The sequence below is a fragment of the Desmodus rotundus genome, chromosome 3 (assembly GCF_022682495.2).
Source record: "Desmodus rotundus isolate HL8 chromosome 3, HLdesRot8A.1, whole genome shotgun sequence".
Classification (NCBI taxonomy): Eukaryota; Metazoa; Chordata; class Mammalia; order Chiroptera; family Phyllostomidae; genus Desmodus; species Desmodus rotundus.
In genome coordinates, this window is record NC_071389.1 from 172,902,645 (window position 1) to 172,923,562 (window position 20,918).

At 36.5% G+C, this 20,918-nt stretch overlaps 1 protein-coding gene across 5 annotated transcripts in view; it reads right to left on the reverse strand.

Annotated features, from left to right (window-relative positions):
• PIK3C2G (phosphatidylinositol-4-phosphate 3-kinase catalytic subunit type 2 gamma) overlaps nucleotides 1-20,918 on the reverse strand; it is a 280,978-nt gene that overhangs the window by 140,919 nt on the left and 119,141 nt on the right. For all 5 annotated transcript variants that reach the window (XR_011651038.1, XM_071221070.1, XM_071221071.1 and 2 more), the window contains exons 19-20: nucleotides 18,058-18,151; nucleotides 14,627-14,721 (exon numbers count right to left, since the gene is read on the reverse strand). Coding sequence is in view for 4 of the 5 variants with exons in the window: in XM_071221070.1 (XP_071077171.1) it covers nucleotides 14,627-14,721; nucleotides 18,058-18,151 (189 nt within the window). In the remaining variant the exon portion in view is untranslated. The remainder of the gene's footprint in view (nucleotides 1-14,626; nucleotides 14,722-18,057; nucleotides 18,152-20,918) is intronic.

Here is a 20,918-nt window from a genome sequence, read left to right on the forward strand (position 1 = left end):
GGCCTTAGGTTCAAAAAGCTTGAAAGTAGTATTTAATGTAGCATAATCACAGTGATTTTCTATATACCATAGACTTGGTTATGTTGAGTATACTTCATTAAAGAGTTCAATTCAGGAACAGGTTAAGCACTGAACAGACTAGATAGAAATCTTAATATAAATAATTCATTTCCAATGTAGAATCCAAGTAGTGAGATTTGAATGTAACTAAATAACAACAATAAAGGAGTAAAGCTGTCTACACATTCATGAGGATCAATAACTAATTGTTAGAAATGAATTTTTCACCTTTCTGCAACATTTCCTTGAGGATTCTGTTGTAGTAGAGTATGGAAATATCTCTCGTTCTAATTAACACAATAGGCCTAGAGAGCTCTTGGTTCACATCGACATATCTTTCACTCCTTAAAGCAGGTAATATACTAAAATGTTCAGTCTGACTCTTGGAAATTAAAGGCAATTGGAATATCTAGCTAGCCTATTCCTAAATTTCCCCCATCCTATCTCTTAAAACTAATCTTGTAGGTGTTATTAAGGCTTTTGAGATGGAGAGTTCATCTTGAATTACCTGGGTGGACCCCATGTAACCCCAGGATCCTTAAAAGAAGGAGGTTGAGGGTTAGAGGGAGAGAAGGAAATACGAGGATGGAAGCAGAGGTAAGAGTGATGTCTTTGCTGGAAGAGGGCCAAGAGTCAAGGAGTGTGAGCAGCCTTTAGAAGATGGAGTAGCTATAGGTTATAGGAGATAAGACAAAGGAAGTAATAAAAGAATAGGAAGGGCTAGCCAATTAAATTTAAGATGTTTAAATCTCATCTTTTAAAATGAATCATCAATATCAAAAAGGAAAGAAGATTATAAAGAAATGAATGGTATAGCTTTATTTTTTAATCTTTACCCATTGCCCCCATAAAAAACCATATTGCATATTTAGATTCTAGTAAATTAGTGCTAAGTTTCTGATTTGATTTTGTTACTATAAAATGATTAACACAATCTAGCTACATGTACAGAATCTACTTTATCATTGCTCATGCTGATTGTATACAGTAAGTTCAATAATTAGAAGTTAACACTGCTATGCGTACCACTAGATTCATTCTAATTAAAAGAGTCTACAATAAAAGATGTGCCTTTTTATTTAAAAAAATATCAGTGCATGTGATTTTTATTTTATGGATAATAAAAAGTTTTGGAATTAACATAGATGATTACATTACAAAGAAGGAGAGTTTGGGAATATATGTATGCTTGCTGGAAAACTGCCGCACAGAGCCCATCCTCTGACTTTTTGGGTAGTTTTGGGAATAGTATGAACATGCTCACATCTTCCAGAACCAGTGGAACTGTTTAGACAGGTAGAAAGAAGCCTTGTACGGAACTGAGGCCAGTACTGGTAGCAATGAAAAAGGGACTATATTTTTGGTAGTCTACATAAGGGTATAATTTCCTGATGGCCATAAAAAAAGGATTGTTAAATTATTTTTCTATACTGAAAGGATGATACAGGAATGTACTGTATGCATATTCATTTTGCCACCATAAACAAACAAACAAAAAATTTAGAAAGAGATGTAATATATAACTTTGCCGAGTCAAACAAAAGTATCTAACCATTTTCTGCTGATGTTAATCTTATATTCACATTTATTTAATAATTTTCTATGTACAAACCACAAAGTACAATATAATATGCATATCTTCATCCTATTTGTATAAGCTGTTCACTCATCACTGGTTGAAAATGAATCACACAGGCCAAAAAACATATAAAAATTCTACACCATTAAACATGGCAAGAATTTAATTCAACTGTCCAAGTCTGTGTTTTGTTGCAATAAAAGCTAACACAGATGAAGTTCTGTGTTATAATTGGCTCTGCCTTGTAACTACAGTAATTGCACACAAATGAAATAGAAAACTGAGTTATAAAGAAAGTAACAAAAGTTTCCATTCAACCTTTTTGAAAAATGATCTTTCGATGGACAAAGATAGAGAAAAATAGGGCCTGAAAATAAAGGACTTAGTCACTAACTGATACAAAACAAAAAGAACTATGAATCCTCACAGTCTAAGAGAAAAAAAGCCACCGGACAACACAGGAGCAGCAAAAATCAGAAACTGTGCAGTAATTCCCCAATGAATGTAGAGAGTCTCAGTACAGAAAATTATATTTTATGAGCCAGTAAGTGGCTGCCTGGCAAGGTCTCCACATAAATCACTTCTTGTAGAATCACTAGATAGTCCTTCATTTATAATCAGGGTTTTAAGAAAGAGCATAATTAGGTGCATATAAAGCACCTCACACTGTGGACTTAGTGTTACTACCTGATTCTTCCTCAAAAACTTTTATTCCAGAGCAACATATTTTTCTGTAAGTCATTTAACTCAATTCCTCCCAATTCCAGAGAGCTAGGGAGTCTACCTTTTAAAAAAAGAACAAAAATGATTTTCAGAATATCAATGGCCAACTCTGTATCTTGGCATAATATGACTTTTCTGCTCACCTGCTGTTCTAACTCCAGTAATCAGACCAGTTAACCTACAGGCAGTACAAGTGTATGTGATGTGATTACTATTTAAATTAATTCAATAGATATTTCTTAAGTACCAATTATATATACTATATGCAATGTTGTGTGTTAAGGATGGATGCTTAAGATAGGATTTCACAGTCTAGAAAGGGAATATAAGGTTTTATCTATACCAAATCTTCTCTTTACACATGAACAAATAGTATGATTTTGTTCGTATATCAAAACGTTCAGGGAAGATGAGCAGTTTAGGGGTAAATTCTGAATATTCTAAACCGATTGGGTAGGTCAATTCACCTGATTGCTACTTGATCAGGTGATTGGTTCAGGATGACATGTTACTCAATTCTGGCAAATGACAAATATGAAGTAAACTCTGGTATGAGGCTGATAAGGAAAAAATTCTTAGTGGGGAAGATGTATTCCCTTTCTTTTGTGGCATAGTGTCATGTGGATGAGAGATCAGCCATGGCAGTCTTCTCGTAACCATGATGTGAGCTGGACCACAGACAAGGCAACACCCTGAGGATGACAGAGTAGGACGATTCAAAGACACTGGGTTTATGACAAAATCGGTGAACTGCTCCAATAATAAACTCTGGAACCACTTAACTAAAAAACTTCTTGTAATATGAGACAGTTAATTTTCCATATCCTTGAAACCTGTTGAATCAGGATTTTTTGTTACTTACAGCCCAAAGTATATTAGAGAAAAGAGAAATGGTGGCGTAAACACAAGTATGCAACATGCTAAGAAACTGCATTGGCGATGTGTACAGGGCTGAGGTCAGAGAGGATACCTTCAAAGAGGATAGCACGTGAGCTGAGTCCTGCCGGGTTCTGTGTAAACAATGGGACAAATGCATTTCAAGCAGAGGGAAGTGCCATGTTCAAAGTCATCAGGGAATGAATCTTCTAAAAATTTGAGGTAACCACTCGAGGATAAAAAAGCCCATGTTTGGATGTAGAAGGCCGTACTAGATGGGGGTGGGGGCTAGGCAGAGTTGAGATCATGAAAATCTAGTGCAAGGTTGTGTTGAAGGAGAACAGATTTGTATCTCATAATCTAGTAATTCTAAACCCTGTCAGTAGGAAAGTGTTGACTAGAATTGTGGAATATGCTAATCAGCTATGAGCTACCCAAGAACTGGTCCCTGCTTTATGAGTTAGGGATCAAGTTGTATCAGATGCGATTATTTTGAGAGGAGTGTGGAGGCTGTATGGGCTGGAGACAGGTAAGAAGAAAAGCAAAGGAAAACAATTAGAAGCCTGTTGCAATAGTTCAAGTAGGTGATACTGAAGGCTTGAGCTGAGTTGCTAGCTGTGGAAATAGGAGAAAGGGGACATATTCAAACCACATCTATGAGAAACACTGGTCAGGTCCTAAATACCCACTGAATGGGGAAGGTTATTGGGTAAGAATAGCCTTCCCAGATATTCTGTGTTGAGTGTCTGGGTAGTGGCTGTGAACCAGGACACTGCACATAAAAAAGGAAGTTTGAGAATCGCGGAGGAAAAGATTGACAAAGAGAGGGTAGGAATACTTGATTCAATTCTGGACTCTTAGCTGAGATACCAGTCACCTGCCATATAGCTGTATAGATATCTTAATAGTCAGCCCTCTAGACAAAATGTACCCATAGGTTAAAACTCGTGGAAATACTTATAAAATTGTTGAACAAAAGACATTTTTAAATGATGCCTGTCAAAATGGTGATTCTTAATTAAGTGGTTAGATAAAAATCTTTTTTGTCTGTGGAGACCAATTTTAGTTTTTGAAAAGAAAGCCTATTCATACATATAAAGGGGAGTACTGGTTTTACTTCCATGCCCTCTAACTTGTCTACTTGAAAGACAAATTTCTTGAGTCATCAGCATTTTGCTTCTGTATTTGGATATGCACCTGGTCTGCTTTCATACACTCCCCTTGCAGTTAGATGGGGCCTTGGGATTGACTTCTGACCTATGAAACATTTAAAAGTAGAATATGCTCTCAACTCAAGCCAATTAAAATGGTTATCATCAAAAAGGCACTAGATAACAAATGCTGGCATGCATGTGGAGAAAAGGGAACCCTTGTGCACAATTGTTGGAATTGTAAATTGGTGCAGCCACTGTGGAAAACAGTATGAAGGACCCTCAAGAATTAAAATAAAACTACTAGAAGATCTAGCAATTCCACTTCTGGAAATATGTCCAAAGGAAACAAAAATGAAATTGAAAAGGTATCTGTACCCACATGCTCATAACAGCATTATTCACAATAGTCAAGACATGGCAACAATCTAAGTGTCCAATGATAGATGAATGAATAAAAAAGTTGTTCAATGGAATATTATTCAACCATATAAAACGACAACATGGATGAGCTTTGTAGGCATTTTGCTAAGGGAAACAAGTCAGACAGAGAAAGACCAGTACTGTATGATCTCATTTATATGTGGAATCTAAAATAAAACCAAATTCATAGAAAAAGAGATCAGACTTGTGGCTAGTGAAGATGAGGAGGGTGGGGGACAAAAGAAATTGGAGGAAGGTGGCCAAAAGGTACAAACTTCCAGTTATAAGATAAATAAGCATATACTTTGTTCATGAATAGAAAGAATACCATCAAAATGTTTATACTACCCAAAGCAACCTGTAGATTCAATGCAATTCTTATTAAAATACCAATGGTATATCTCACAGAAGTAGAACAAATATTCCAAAAATTTAAATGGAATCACAAATGACCCCAAATAGCCTCAGCAATCTTGGAAAGAAAAACAAAGTTGGAGGTATAATGCTATCTGACATTAGACTATACCACAAAGCCATAGTAGTCAAAACAGTATGGTGCTGGCATAAAAGCAGGTATAAATATAAATGGAATAAAATAGAGAGCCCAGAAATAAACCCATGCCTTTATGGTTAATTCACATTTGACAAAGGAGACAAGAACATACACTGGGGTAAAGAGAGTTTATTCAATAAATACTGTTGGGAAAATTGGACAGATACATGTAAAAAAATGAAACTAGACTTCCTACTTATCCATACACAAGAACAAACTCAAAATGAATTACAGACTTAAGTGTAAGTTGGGAAACTATAAAAATCCTAGAAGAAATTATAGGCAGTGAAATCTCAGATATTTCTCATAGCAATGAATATATATATTTCCTTGGGCAAAAGAGATAAAAGAAAGCAAACAATTAGAACTACATCAAACTAAAAAAGTTTTGCACAGCAAAGGAAACCATCAAAAAAATGAAAATGCAACTGAATGGGAGAACATATTTACCAATGATAAATCTGATAAGGTGCTGATTCCCAAAATTTGTAAAGAACCCATACAACTCAATACCAAAAACACTAAAAATCCAATTAATAAATGGGCAAAAAACCTGAATAGACATTTATCCAAAGATTGTAGAGATGGCCAATAGACATATGAAAAGATGCTCAATGTCACTAATCATCAGAGAAATACAAGTTAAAACCACAATGAGATGTCACCTCACACCTGTCAGAATGGCCATCATCAATAAATCCACAACTGCATAGTGCTGGTGAGCATGGGGAGGAAAAGGACCCCTTGTGCACTATTGGTGGGAATGCAGATTAGTGCAGTCACTATGGAAAACAGTGTGGTATTTCCTCAAAAAATTAAAAATAGAACTCCCTTATGACCCAGTGATTTCCACATCTGGGAATATATCCGATGAAACCTGAAACATTAACTCAAAAGAATATATGCACTCCTATGTACTTTGCTGCATTAGTTACAACAGCCAAGATTTGGAAGGAGCCTAAGTGCCCATCAGTAGAGTGGATAAAAAAGCTGTGGTATCTTTACACAATGGAATACTACTCATCTGTAATAAAGAAGGAAATCTTACCTTTTGTGACAGCATGGATGTACCTGAAGAGTATTATGCTAAGTGTAATAAGCCAGTCAGAGAAAGAAAAGTACCATATGATTTCACTTAAATATGGAATCTACAGAACAAAATAAACTAGTAAACAAAATAGAAACAGACTCACAGATACTGGGAAAAACAGACTGACAGGTGTTAGAGATGAGGCGGTTTGGGGGGCTGAGTAGAAAAGTGAAGGGATTAAGAAAAAACAGGCAGATACAGACAATAGTTTGGTGATTGTCAGAGTGCAAGGGGGTGAGGGGAGGTGGGGATAAACACCTTCCCTCACCCCACTTTGACCTCTTCACTTTGACAAACGGTGGTGGAAAGAGACTTGACTTTGGGTGGTGAGTGCACAGTGCGCATGCAGATGATGTGTTATAGAGCTGTACAGTAAAAACCGTACAGTTATACTATCCAACGTCACCTCAATGAATTCAATGAGAAAGATAAATAAGTATTAGGAATGTAAGGTAGAACACGACGACTATAGTCAACACGACTGTGTGATACACAGGAAAGGCGTCAAGACAGTGCCAGTAAATCCTAAGAGATCTCATCACAATAATTTTTTTCTTTTCTTTGTTCTTTTCTTTTTATTGTATCTATATAAGTTGGTGGATGTTTACTGAGTCTATTGTGGTAATCATTTTTCAATATATGTAAATCAAACCATCATGCTGGATGCCTTAAACTTACATAGTGATGTCATGTATGTTAATTATTTCTAAATAAAACTGGGGAAAAAAGACAAGGAAAAAGGAGTGGTGTGTGCTACTTCTAGACCTGGCACCTAAAATACATTTGACATGATGCTCTGCTTCCCCCTCTCTCTTTTAAATCTAGGTTCAAGGAATGCATGTGAAAGCTTCCAGTTTGGTGGGTGAGTGGGCCGTGAGATGGAAGCCTGGCATGTGCCGTCGGTGTGCTGGCAAGAGCCAGTCCTCTGACAGGTCTGGTATGAGTCCAGACCTCTCTCCTGAGCTCTGGGCTTCTATATCCAGTTGCTTACTGGATGTTCTTCTTAGTAAGAGACTAGAGACTGATTTTGCTTACATTTTATTATTGTCAAGTTCTGGTCTGGACTATAGGAATTATTTCCTAACTCATTTAACTTGACGAAATGTGCTAACTTGAACTTCATTATCATATTGCTAGTTGCTTAATTAATGTTTCTGTAAAAACTGAGAAAGTCTTGGTTTCATATAATATGTATTAAAAATAAGTACAAACTGAATCTACTAAGTAAATTACTCAGTAATTGCTTTCTCATCACTAATGGTATAATAAAAGGAAGAGCAAATTAATGCTTTAAGTATGAATCAGGAACTACAACAAAAAGATGTAGGGGAAAATCTATGGTTTCCTTTGAAACTCCTTCAAGTGTATAGGGCTTTTTAGCTTATTGCGCATCCCTATTAATTAATATGATGATTGACAACAATTGTGGGTCATACCACTATGCCTAATGGCAAATATTTTGAGCTATAAGATATAAAGATCTCAACTGGGGTTATTACTTTTTCCTTAGTTTGTTTTTAAGTTGAGTGTGTTTATGATTACTGATATAAAACACAAACATTTGATGAATTCGAGTTGTATTTTTTAGAAGTAGATGTTGACTTGCAAAGAGACCTGAATTGGGCATAAAGTGTGATGAAAAAAAGATTTTAATCTCCAGCCTTTAACCAGTTGGATGACTGCCATTGGATGAATCACTTGTTGGAATCTTCTTCTGGGGGGGTAATGCATCACAGGAGATGATTTCTAAGGTCCCATTTGATTTCCCAATCCTGTAACTCTAAGTATATATGCTAGTGTATTCATTTTGGAAGCCAAACTCAAATATTGTTAGAAGACAAAGATGATTTCTCAACAGGACGCCTTTTTTTGGACCATATTTTGTTGTTATTGGCTAGAGCAAAGCTGTAGTCTTGACTGAGAAACAATGAAAACTGAGCACTATAATGCTGTTTTTCAAGGCCTTACCCTAAATACCTAGCACAAACTATAACAGAGGAGACTGATAATATAGAGAAACCAGATTACTATCTAAGAAAGTGGTGATGTAATTGTATATGGTTTTTATCATGAAAAATTTGCTAGAGAGTGGATTAAAAAGCTCAGTTCCCAAAGGCCAGATCTGGTCTAATTTCCTACCCTTCCCTTCCCTTCCCTTCCCTTCCCTTCCCTTTTCCTCCCTCCCTCCCTCCCTCCCTCCCTCCCTCCCTTCCTTCCTTCCTTCCTTCCTTCCCTCATTCCTTCAAGTTTTCAGGTGTGTTGCTAACTTTTATAAGTTTCAACACTAGAGGTCAATTCATGTATACAAAACGTTCATTTTTGTAACTCTTCACTTTTTAACAAAATAGAAAAATTTGAAGAAAAAATAATTTGAACTAGGAGTAAATTTAGGTGGAGCTCTGTTCTTAGCTTTTGCATGGATTTGTGGTGAAACTGTATCAGATTCTATTTTCATATGTATTTAATAGGAGTAGTAAGACTTAAATGATATGGCCAAATTAATTTAAAAATTGTGCTTTTTTTAAAAACTCTTTTCATTAAGGAAACTTCCTAAAACCTCAACCACATAAACTAGGAATAAAACAGATAAAAACAACTGTTTCCCATATTATGTCTTAACTAGAAAATTATGCTAATGGTTTTTACAAATTATTATGTAAAATGTGCACTTTCTTACAAATATCCATCACTTTTTTTAGGTTGCTTGGGGTAGAAAACAGCTATTGTTAGTTTAGCGAGTTGCTTATTGTAGGGATTTTACCTGGTATATACTTTTCTGAGGACAAGAAGGTGAAAGATGATTATACCAGATCAACGTTAAATGACAGCAAAACATATCTTTCCCTTACAAGAAGTGAAGCAATAATTTATTATCTATTACTCTCCAGGTAAAAAGGTGAATTATTACCAACGTACTGATTCCGGAAGGGAAAGGATTGGGACTTTAAAGCCTCCTATTGATTCTGTATCACGTGTGCTCTGTTACACGGGACACAACTCCCTGAAGCACAGTGCTCCGGTCTTCAGGGAGCGCCTCGGACCTCAGAGCATGGAGAGCGTTTACCTCCTTTGTGCGTTCATTTGTAGGCCTGTATCGGTATTTAACTCTGACAGAATGGGAGCACACATGAAGGCTTTTTTATTTATTATACTCAATGGCCTCTCTGCCCAGAAGTTGCATTTGGAAGAGATCATAGGCACAGCTGTAAAGTGGACAGAATTTGTTGTCAGTTTCTTCCATCTGCTTTGTCTCCGCCCGGGAGCGAGCAGTTTCTCTCCTGCGGCTTGGCTGTTAATGTGTGGTTAGCCTGTGAGCTTATGGAGGCAAGGACCATTCCCTTTTGTCCTTAGTACTTCCACAGCGTCTGGCATCTCAATGTTAGTCACAAAAATGAACAAGTGGTAAACTAATTCATCATAAATATTATGTTCTCAATAGTTTTCCATATTAGAAAAGAACTTCTGGGAGGGAACAAGACATGACTAACTGATGAGAGAATTTCAGGCACTAGGGGAAATGTATTTAAAAGAGGGTGTGAGAGGGACATGTGTGACTTCAAATCACATGATGCAAAATTTCCACATTATTTTGCTTTATTTTGAGTAGTTCCTGATTTCAGAAACTGTCCCAGAATTTTAGAAAAAAAAAAAGAGTTTAAGGTAGACTGTTTAGAGAATGGACAGATTTTGCATCATCTTAATTTTAAGGTTACCATATAAAAGCTTATATAATATGGTCCTGTATACCAGGCGCCACCTTGCAAAGGCCTCCAGGTACCAGAGACACCACCATTGGCTTAATTCACTATGTGGTTCTCCCAACTGGTTCATCAGATACTGCTGGGTCAACTTGTTCTTCAGGCTCTTTACTCCTGACTCAGGTTAGTCCCTACTTTCTGCTCTCATTCATCTTCCGATCCAGTTTTGATTTCATTAGTGATACTCATTGACCAATACCTTATTGGGCCAATCTCCGGAATTTGCTCTAGCCTTGCCAACTCTGGTTTTGCATCAAGCCAGATTGACTGCTCAAGCAGCCTTCTTCTGCCCCCTTCTGTCACAAATCTGCATGTGCACAGCTTGGCTGAGCTGACTAAGTCCTATTCATTCACTCATTTACAATTTATCCACTTTGTCAAGTGCAGGTACTATACTAGATGTTTCTGATACATCAGTTAATAAAACACACAAAAAATTGCTTTACTTAGAGTTTGCAAATGAGATCTTCATCTCTAGTTGTCCCCACACTTCGAAGGAAGCACCTTCAGAGCTTTGCAGCACAGCCTTAAGTAACAATTTATAAAGGAGACATGCTATAAAATGGCTCCCTACCATACAGATTTTGATTTAAATTGGCTCTCTCTTGGAGCTCATTCAATTGGACTTAGTATTAAGAGTACGAAAGAGTATAATATTGTTGTTCCATTTATGATACATCTTATAGCAAATGATGCTCTTATAGCAAATGAGGATAAAGAATTTAAAGTATTTAAATTCTTTATCCTCAATAAAGAAATGCTTGTCTCAGGTTAGGTTGTCTAGAAGAGACGATAAGAGAGAAAGTGTAGGTGTATGTGATTTACTAGAGGAGTTATCTTCAGCAAACATCCTGTGAAGGAGTAGAGCGAACATTATAGGGGAGGGGGTGGAGTTAACAAAGACAAGGTCAAATCTAGCCTTGACCTGATCCATGGGGAGCCTCTGAAATATAAATTGTGCCTTGGCGATTTCCCACCTCCTATTCCAGGTGACTACGTTAGCAGAGAACAACTCTCCAGAGAAGAGGCAGTTGTCAAATAGGGGTCAATACAGCAGCTTCGAGGGGGGAGCACCGAGCAGGCAAAGGGGATCTGGCTGGGCATCTTTGAGAGGGCATTGTGTGGGATTCCCAGCATGTGAAAATAGTGATGGCCTAAAGGAATTTCTGTGGATTCATGACTTTGAAAACTCTTTTTTTAGTATCTCCTAATTCCAGACACTGGTGGAATTAGTATGCTGAAGAGTATGACATGATTGTTAGTTATCATTAGCTATTTTATGGGCTAAGAGCGGAAGTAGACAAAGAAGTAGAAGTGTTACGGTTGTGTGACATGACATCTGGCAGAGTCACAGAGAGTGCGTTCTGAGATACAACATGGGAGCAGCAATCGACCCAGATGGTGGCTGCAGAGAGAGGGTCAGGGAAAGCTTCCTGCAGGATGGGACATCACAGCCAATCTAGTCGGGGACCTGCATAAAGTCCTTTTCTTACTACATTATTTCCTGTGATTGCCATAATAAACAACCACAGACTGTTGGCTTAAACGACAGAAAGTATTCCCACAGGTCTGGAGACCAGAAGTCTGAAATCAAGATAGGGCTGTGCTCCCTCTCTAAGCTTCAGGGAGAATCCTTCTTTGCCTCTCTCAGCTCTGGTGGCTCTAGACCTTCTTTGGCTGCCTGTGCAGCACTCCAATCATTGCCCCCATCTGTGCATGGCCCTTTCAGTGTGGGTGCCTTCTCTCTATCTCTTATAAGGAAACTTGTCAATAGATTTAGGAAACACCCCGATAAACTAGATTATTCTAATCTCAAGATCCTTAATTTAATTATATCTTCAAAGACACTTTTTTCACCAAATAAGGCCATATTTACAAGCTCTTGAGTTAGGATGTGGATATCTTTTTTTTTAAGGGAGGGGAGCCATTAAACCCAGGATCTCACAATCTGGTAAATGGTTTCCTGTCCAAAATGGAAAGGGGCGTTGAGTTTAAGCTTCTGTCATTGTTATACGATGGGGGAGGGGCCTCCAGGTGCAATCCAAAACTGTTATGTTTTTTTATTTTAGCCACGTTTTAAAATGAAAACAGATTGAGGGCTTTTAAACCTTCCAAATCCAAAGCTTATTATTAACTCTCTTTCCATGAAAAATAGGGGTCATTCATCTTACATTCACCCTTTCAGTGGAGGAGACTTAAGGTAACTCCAAGTCAATTTCCCTGTTTATTCGTAATTCAATATCTAGTGAGACAACCTTGTGATCAGTGGCCATGGCAGTAGTGGATGTAAGGAGAGTTATTTAGGAGGCGTAGAGTGATGGGGCTTGGTAAATAATCGGGCATATTACTGAAAAACAGGGAAGAGCCAGAGAAGGATCCAGATGGATCCTGGGCAAGATTTTGAGTTTAGTGTTGAATATGCTGAATCGGAGGAAGCGGTAGCTTATCCACGTGAAAAAAAAAATCATTAAACTGATGGCTGATAGATCTTCACCGTCTTAAATTATTATTGTAGGGCATTGCTTTTTATAATTAAAGAAAGATACATTGAGAATTTTTTAAAATTGTGTCACGTGGGGTCTCAACAGCATCTTTAAAGTTTTAACTCATCTTTCTACATACAAATATTCCATAAACATAATGCTAGGTACCAGATATTTATATATAAAATTTTATTTCATTCTGAGTATATTTGCCTGGATCTTAAGTTTCTTATTTTTTATTTTAAATGTAGTTATTTTAAAATCTCCCACTATTTTCCTTTCCCTTTTCCATTTTTTTACCAATTAAGCATTCAAGAACAAGCAGTCCATTTATAATTTATACTCTTTTCTATTCCTTCCATCTTACTTGCTCTCATGTTAAATCAGTGCGAGAAGAAATAGACTTCATTATTGGTCTTTCTCTGTTTCGTAAGGGTGAGAATTATACTTAGAAAGACTTTCCTCCCAGCTTCCTTGGGAACTGACATAATTGTGTTTATTGCGAACTTGCAAGGATGGCACCGATTTACAACTTGATTTACGCTCATTGTTGCCTTCGAAATGACTCAACTTTTCACACCACTGTAGCAGGTGAAGAACTTACTAAAGTGGCACTAATATAACAATCAATGTGTTAGTATAAGTCCTTAAAATTTTATTCTATTTTTAAGATGGCTAAAATATATTTTTATATACTTTTATATTATATTTTAATTCCAATATTTAAATGAAGACTGTTACCTGTTCATGCTACTTTTTAATATGCTTTCATTTTAATGAATACAGGTTTAAAACAGTGAAAAGTAAAGTTTTAAGGGAGGTAAACATTGAGTTTAATGGAGTTCAAACTTTATTATGATAATAGAATATCACCAAGTGTTTTCAAATAACTTCCCTTAGCACCATAGTAGCTGACTGAAGAACTGAAGGGAGTGAGGCTTCATTCAGAGCTCGATAAGAGAGTCTGTTCAGTGAAGGACCCACTGCTAGTCACTGTATCTGATGCCTCGTGATACTGACACAAGAGAGAAAATTGTTTTGCTGTTCATATTTGGCATTTAAAATGAAATGGACATCAAACCAAACATACTGCCTGACAATTCCTAATATCTCTACTTTGCTATAAAGTGCCTGAGTCATTTTTAGGGGAAGAGTGATGTCGATGTGAGTACTTTTTTTTTAATCAGAAAGTAATATTGACTTTCCTTGTTTTCTATGAATTGAACCTGGTGAATGATGCCTGTTATACGTATATATAGATCCACGTTTATCCCTAGGTCATTAAAACTTGTAATTGTTAAAAAAAAACAAAAAACAAAAAACTTGTAATTGTTAAATTTTCTGTATGGGATTGAATCTACGAAGTTAGTAATGAAAGAAAGGTAGAAACAGCATCCAAAGACCATCATGTTCAATAAGATCAAGGGTAAGTGATGTTGGAAGAAATTCTGATATCTCTGAAATAACTCTATTTCTCCAATAATAATAATCTTCTATTATGCTTGGAGAAAAGTTTAGGCCCCTAGGAATTTTCAATAGAAAGAGTATGTGTTGGCTTTTAGATGCCACTGTTTATAACTAACATTACATAGATATAACTTAAAACCCATGTTATCCCAAACCATCCACCGTCTTACAAACGTGTTTTATACTGAAATCTTCAATTAGCAGATGTGACCACAAGTAGCCTTTGTGATTGAAAGTGATAGGAAGAGATCATCAAGATTTAAAACTCATATTGGATTTAAAAAGCAAAAATACTACAAAAGGAAGATTTTGAAGACGACAGTTAAATTATACATATAAATAAAGAAAAGCTTGACAAAGACTCAAATTTGGCTGAATTTTAAGTGGAGGTTTTATCAATTACAAGGTAAAGGAATCTTCCACTTCTAAAAGGCACACCCTTTCCTATTTTAGTTAATCTTACCAGTAAAGCCGGTGGGCAATCTGGATGCTTTGTAATGAGCGATGTAATAGGAGTTGCACTAGAGGACTTTCAAGGTTCCATTCAAACTTGATAGCCTGAAGTAAGAGATAAAATTACTTTACTCTTTTTTTCTCAGTAATAAAATTATAGCAGAACACAGAAGGACTTAAGAGGCTTGAGAAAAGACCAGGGAAAATGTCATAAGCATTTGAACAAAATGTTAATACTGTAATATATTTAACATTTATTTGCAGGTGTATAACTAATAACCAAGCATGCACAGATCACACAATTTAGGTTTGTGCAATCTTGTTTCTTTTCCTTATGTATGCTACAGTATCACAGGATGATAAATAAGAACAGATGGTTGGTAGAATCCAACCATGCCTAAGAGGGGAGTCCTGGCTCAGAAGTATAATATGAACAGTGTTCTGGATATAAAAATGGCATTATTAAGCCATAGATATTTCTGCCCCTTTGGAGATATAATTAATGCACAACCAAAGCCTTAACTAAAATCACCAACTGATATATCAGAATTAACCTGCAGACCTTGAAGCTTTTTTTTGTAGGTTGGAAAGCTGATTGGTGCCACCATAACCCACACATTCCCAAATTCTTTCCCTTATCTCCACTGCGATCAACTCTCTCAAGGTTTTCTAGGATACTCAACTTGGTGGAAAACACAGGCAGCGATGGCAGCCCCTGATATCCTTAGTGACTTCCATCTAATTCAGATCTCCATCTGCACTGTGCAAGGGCTTCAGCATCGGCAGTCAGTGCCTGGACCCCATCGTCATCCCAGGAATCTGAGTCTGTGTAACACTAAAAGCCAGGTTCTCTTAAAAATGCTCATTCCTGCTTAAGAGGCAAAGCTTCTATCTTTAGGTGCTCAATAAGCCATTTTAAATCTCATTCTCTCTTTCTCTCTCTCTCTCTCTCTCTCTCACACACACACACACACACACACAATACAGACAACAGAAAAAGTTGCCACATCATTCATTCACATACACACCTGAAGAAACACTTCAATATGCTAACCATCTTCAAGGATGAGAAAGTTTATGAATTCCTAAGGTGTGAGGGTGCTAGAGATGATTTCAGCACATTTGCATGAACTCTTGCCGCTGTCTGAATGTATAACAACCATAATGTATGCTGTCTTAGACTGCAGGTGTGACCTTCTTTCACTTACTTGTGTTGTGAAAATACTGGGCTGATTGGCTTGCATTAATGCCATAGTAGCACATCGTATCAGAATATGAACAGAAGAGATGTGTCTAAATTTATTTCCTTCCTTCTGTTTTTAGCTTCCTCTTCAGGTTTTCCTATCACTTCTTCTTGAACCCAATAATTACTTGTTAATCTTGAATTGCCTTCCTTGCTTCCAAAATCCCTGCATGACTCTGTCTCCTGGTACAATTTCCCCCTAAATCCTGCCTCATCACTTAAGATACAGACGATTTTTTCAGTTGCATATCACATGACTATGATCCTACCTGCAAGGCTAGGACCTGTGCTTTGTAGTAACCTCTGGGTCTGTGTTTTGACTCTTGGCTATGGACCATGCCTTCTGTTTTCATCATGGTCATAGAGGTTTTTTAAGTTGGTTTAATATCGCCTGCATACTTCTAGTAAGATAACGCATGAAATAACATGCTTTCAGAAAACTATCAACAGAGTAGGATTTTTTGTGTGTGTGTCTGGGGAAGTTTTAAAGTCATGATAAAGCATGAAAGTTTAGGAACAACTCTACAAAAATGTTTTCAAAATTCTTCCCAGTTTTTATTTATTTTATACTTGCATTATATACTTCTTTTCCATCTCAAAACATTTTATAATAGTCCTTTTTAAATAATTAGGGAATAGTTGCAAATTTACCTAATTTTATTTCTGTGTATTTGCTATGCTGGATTCTGTGTGCACCCTGTCTTAAGAACTTGAATTTGCAGGTATTTGGCTCTCAGGGATATTCCTGGTGCCAAGTGTGTTCATTCAGATTGGAGCTTTCAATGGGTTTCTAAGATTTTGTGAAAACTTACTTTTTTGAGTTGGGTTAGATATAAGATGTTGCCCACACTAAGGAGTTAAAAGATGAATAGTATTTCTACAAGTTGAATTAATCTTTATTTTCACTACAGTATCCTGGCTGATCTAGGGAAGTCACAGCTGTAAGTATTGATATAAGTAACTATATGGTACAGCTATTTCAAAACAAGCCCTCCCTGTAGTTTTCAGAGGACTGCATATTCAGTTTGCAAAGTATGGTTTTCCAGTCTAATAATAAAGGCTTTCCTCATCAGGTGCAATTTCCCATCTTAAATGTTCAAAAATGGAGGTACCTGGCATTTATTTATTTATTTTTAAAATCATCTGTAGTTGTTATGATATTACAGTTGTCCCAGTTTTTCCTTCTTTGCCCTCCTCTGCCCATCCCACTCCCTGCTCCCACAGCCAATCCCCACACTGTTGTCTGGTCCGTGGGGCATTCACACATGTTCTTTGTCCAGTCCTTTCCCCTTCTTTCCACCATTGTCCCCCTCCCCCCTGCCTGCTGGTCATTTTCAGTTTGTTCCATGTTGGACTTGACATTTAAATAGCTTGTGGGGTGGAGGGATGGGAAGAAAATGCAGACAATTGTAAATGAATGAAAATTTTAAAAAATTAAAAAAATAAATAGCTTGTAACTATAACCTGCTCTTTAAGATAAGAAAACACCCGAGTTAAAAGAGAAAACTAAAAATACCCCATAAAGACCACTATTTTAGACATATTCAGCACTAAGTAGAAAAATATATCATTTGTAGTTTGGATATTCAGTCATTTACATGGTCATTTGTAATTTATATTCTAAAACATTCAGACTAAATTTAATCTTAGCTCATATTTTAGGTAAATTTATATTATTTCCAAAAATTATTCCAACATTGTGGGTTTGATGCTGTCACTAAAATATACTCTCTGCTGGAAGACTTTAAGAACTATCTTATAATACTACTTTTACAAAATTTATAATCAATTTAGAGTACTTTAAGGGAAAGGCATGAAACATAAATTTTATGAGGAGCTAGACAGCAAAAAGCTAATTTTTATATAACCCTTATTAGGTTAATTTTTAATTGCTTTACATAGCCAGATACAAACATTTCATCACAAGAATTTATATTTTGTCCTAGTTCCAATTAGTAAGTGAAGTTGCCTTCTTTTTAAATTTCCTTTTTGGCTTTTATATGCTTTTTTTGTGACTGTACAAATTTTGGCTAGAGAATGTGTGCATTACCCATGTTGACATGTGAGCTATAATTCGCCTTCTTGGCCCGCCAAATTGCAATATCACTTTAAGTAGTCCATTGTTGATTCATCGAACACTTTTAAAGAGAATTATTAGTTAAAATCCTGGAATTCCTTGGCAGCTCTGCAGTTCTTACCTGAACCAGCTGTGGGAGATACTCCAGCAGCTCATCATTCAAGAGGTTGTCTAATTGCTGAACTGCCACTTTACGAATTTCTTGATCTGGAAAACTAATACAAAGTAAATATATCCATTAAGCAGCTAATGATATGGAATAATACATGAGAAATGTTAGGAAAACAGAGAATGAATTCCATCCTCAGTGCATAAAATAATAAATAATCTCACAATCAATTAAGATGATCATTAGTACCAAATAATAATTATTTTTCTGTATTCTATAACCTCATGTGAATTTGAGTAGAAAGTCCTTTTGACTAGGTTTTGAAAACCTGGGTTTAGTCAGATTCTTGCCCGCTTTCTTGGCTATAAAATGTGGATGATATCTAAAATCTTTTCTAAAATAGTGTGAGAATCTTTGCTTATAATTTAGTCATGCGTTTGTCAAATAAATTATTACCAGCTGGAGACCTGATGGTTTATATGATTAAAAATGAAATATATTTGATTGAATTTGGCCAGATCACAATGAAAATGAAAAATCTAAAGTATTTTATAGTAAAAAAATAATTTAATAAGGCTAAATCTTGCTAGACTATGAGTTCTTGAGGGAAACTGTGCCTTATTCATTTTGGGGCTGTACATGCCTGTTGTAAGATCTAGCACTTGTAAGAAACCTAATAAATGTGTGCTACTGAACTAAATTTATGGAGGTATTTAGCATTTGAAACCCTATTCCAAAGACAATTTATCCTCAAATGGGCTCCTCAGGTTGCCATTATCTTGTTCCATCAGAAGAATTAGATTCAATTATCTCCAAGCTCCTGGAAGTGCCCAGAGATAGCTTTTGGCACCATAGTGCTTTGACATGATATTGATATACTACTTTGACATGATTAAATAGAACTAGGGCTTTGGTTGAAACAATTAATGCACTTATAAATAAAGAAGTTATCAGAAAAATATGCATAATTAAAAACATGAAGAAATATTTATAGTGACTCATTGAAAAACAAAGAAATGAATAAACAAATAAACAAAACCCTAAAATCGTTTTGTACAGGAACTGAATGATTGTTTTCAACCAGTCAGGTGAGAGCTCTGAAGATTGGCTCCTAATGCGGAGGTCAGAAAGCTTTAAAGTCTGTAATATCCAGTCTCTTTTCAGCATACCAGGTTACTGAAGAGTGAAATGAATACTATGCAGCTAGAGTGTAAAGGAAAAAAAATGGTGTTACTCAGTATCTCTCAACTCTCCTGGACAGCAGTTTGAAATGTAATGTTTAAACAGGGTACATATTTTGTTTTCATTTAAACTGAGCATTTTAATTGCAACATGAATTTAACTTCCAAGGTTAGTCACTCAAAACCCTTGTTTCTGCAAATACAGTTCCAATCATTTTCTCTCTTTGAGCATTCCAGCAATGAGACCTTTTGAGAACTGTAGTCCAGACACATTGCATGAAGCACTTAGCGAAGGGCAGAAGATCTCGGCATAGCATCCAAAGACAGATGGAGAGCAGAAAGGGTGTAATAAAAATGCAAACCCAGAAGGTCGGCTTGTTTTTAACACACTAAGACTTTATTTTCTCCTAACTAAATGCAATCAACTCTAATTTATTGCTCTCGATTACTAAACCATTTGTCTGAAGCTTGCAGACATCAAGGTCAGTTGAGGACAGTCTGAAGTCTTTCTCAGAGGGAATAGTTACTTGGCACATTCTGTTGCCTAAGGGATGGCTTAAGTCAGATACTAGTTACCCAGGATTTCTCCTGTTCCTATCTTATCTCATTGATATGAAGAACAACAAAGAAAGAAAAATAAAAAAGAAACCACGACAAAACTCTTTGGTGAACACTATGCCTCTAATTATGTATTTATTTCCAAATACTAAAACATAAGCTCCATGAAAGAAAAAAAATGTTTTCCCTGTTTTGTTCATTGATTTGTCCATATGTTCCCCATGCCTCCAGTTTGGTGTGCGCGCTCTGCACATTTCTTTGAAGAATACACAAACTGAATACGTTATCTTTCCACCTGAAACATCATACCGGTGGGCTTTTCACTTGCAGTCTGTGTTATTATCTGTATCTAGTCATGTAGGTCTAGAAATTTAAGAGATATTTTTCCCCCTTTTGCTCTTGTCATTAAATGTTCCCCTCTTTCCCATCTGGCAAAATTCTATTCATCATTGAAGTCAAAGCTCAAGCATCAGTTTAGCTGCGAAGGCATTCTAGTCGCTTGGCAGCCCTGCAGCGGTTATCACACCCTTTTCCGTAGGAGTCTATATTCTGTACCTGGTTAAAGGCTCATTCATTTAGGAATTCTTAGTGCACGCTCAGCTCAATAAAAGCTTGTGGAATTCCTAAGAGCCTTTTATCTTCATATCTAATTAGTTGCCAAATTCCGTTGACTTTTCTACTCTAATGTCTCTAGCATCACACCTGTTTTTAGTTTTTTCTGCGATTATATACTCTAGGCCATAATTACATCATGCTGGCACCAATGCTTTTCATACTGATATCTTATAAAAATTCCTGAATTGTTTATAAGTTCATTTGTCACAAAACATCAAATCGTTTTCTCTTTCCAGCGGCCTTCTTTCAGGCCCACGTAGGTACTCCGGGCTAGCCGAGCGGCGCCGATTTCCTACCGTGAAGTGCTGCATCGAGCGCTCTGGCTGACGACATGTCATCCTCACTCGGAAAGTGCCACGTGCCTTCTCATTTTTGTGGGCTCTGTAACCTTCAATTGGAGCACCCTCCTTTCTCTTCTGAGTTCTAGTCCTCCTTCAAAATGGAGGACTTAACCAAATACTCTTAAGTTAATGATCCCAGTCTTTATTAATCGCTGCTTTGATCTCCAAGAGCACTGAC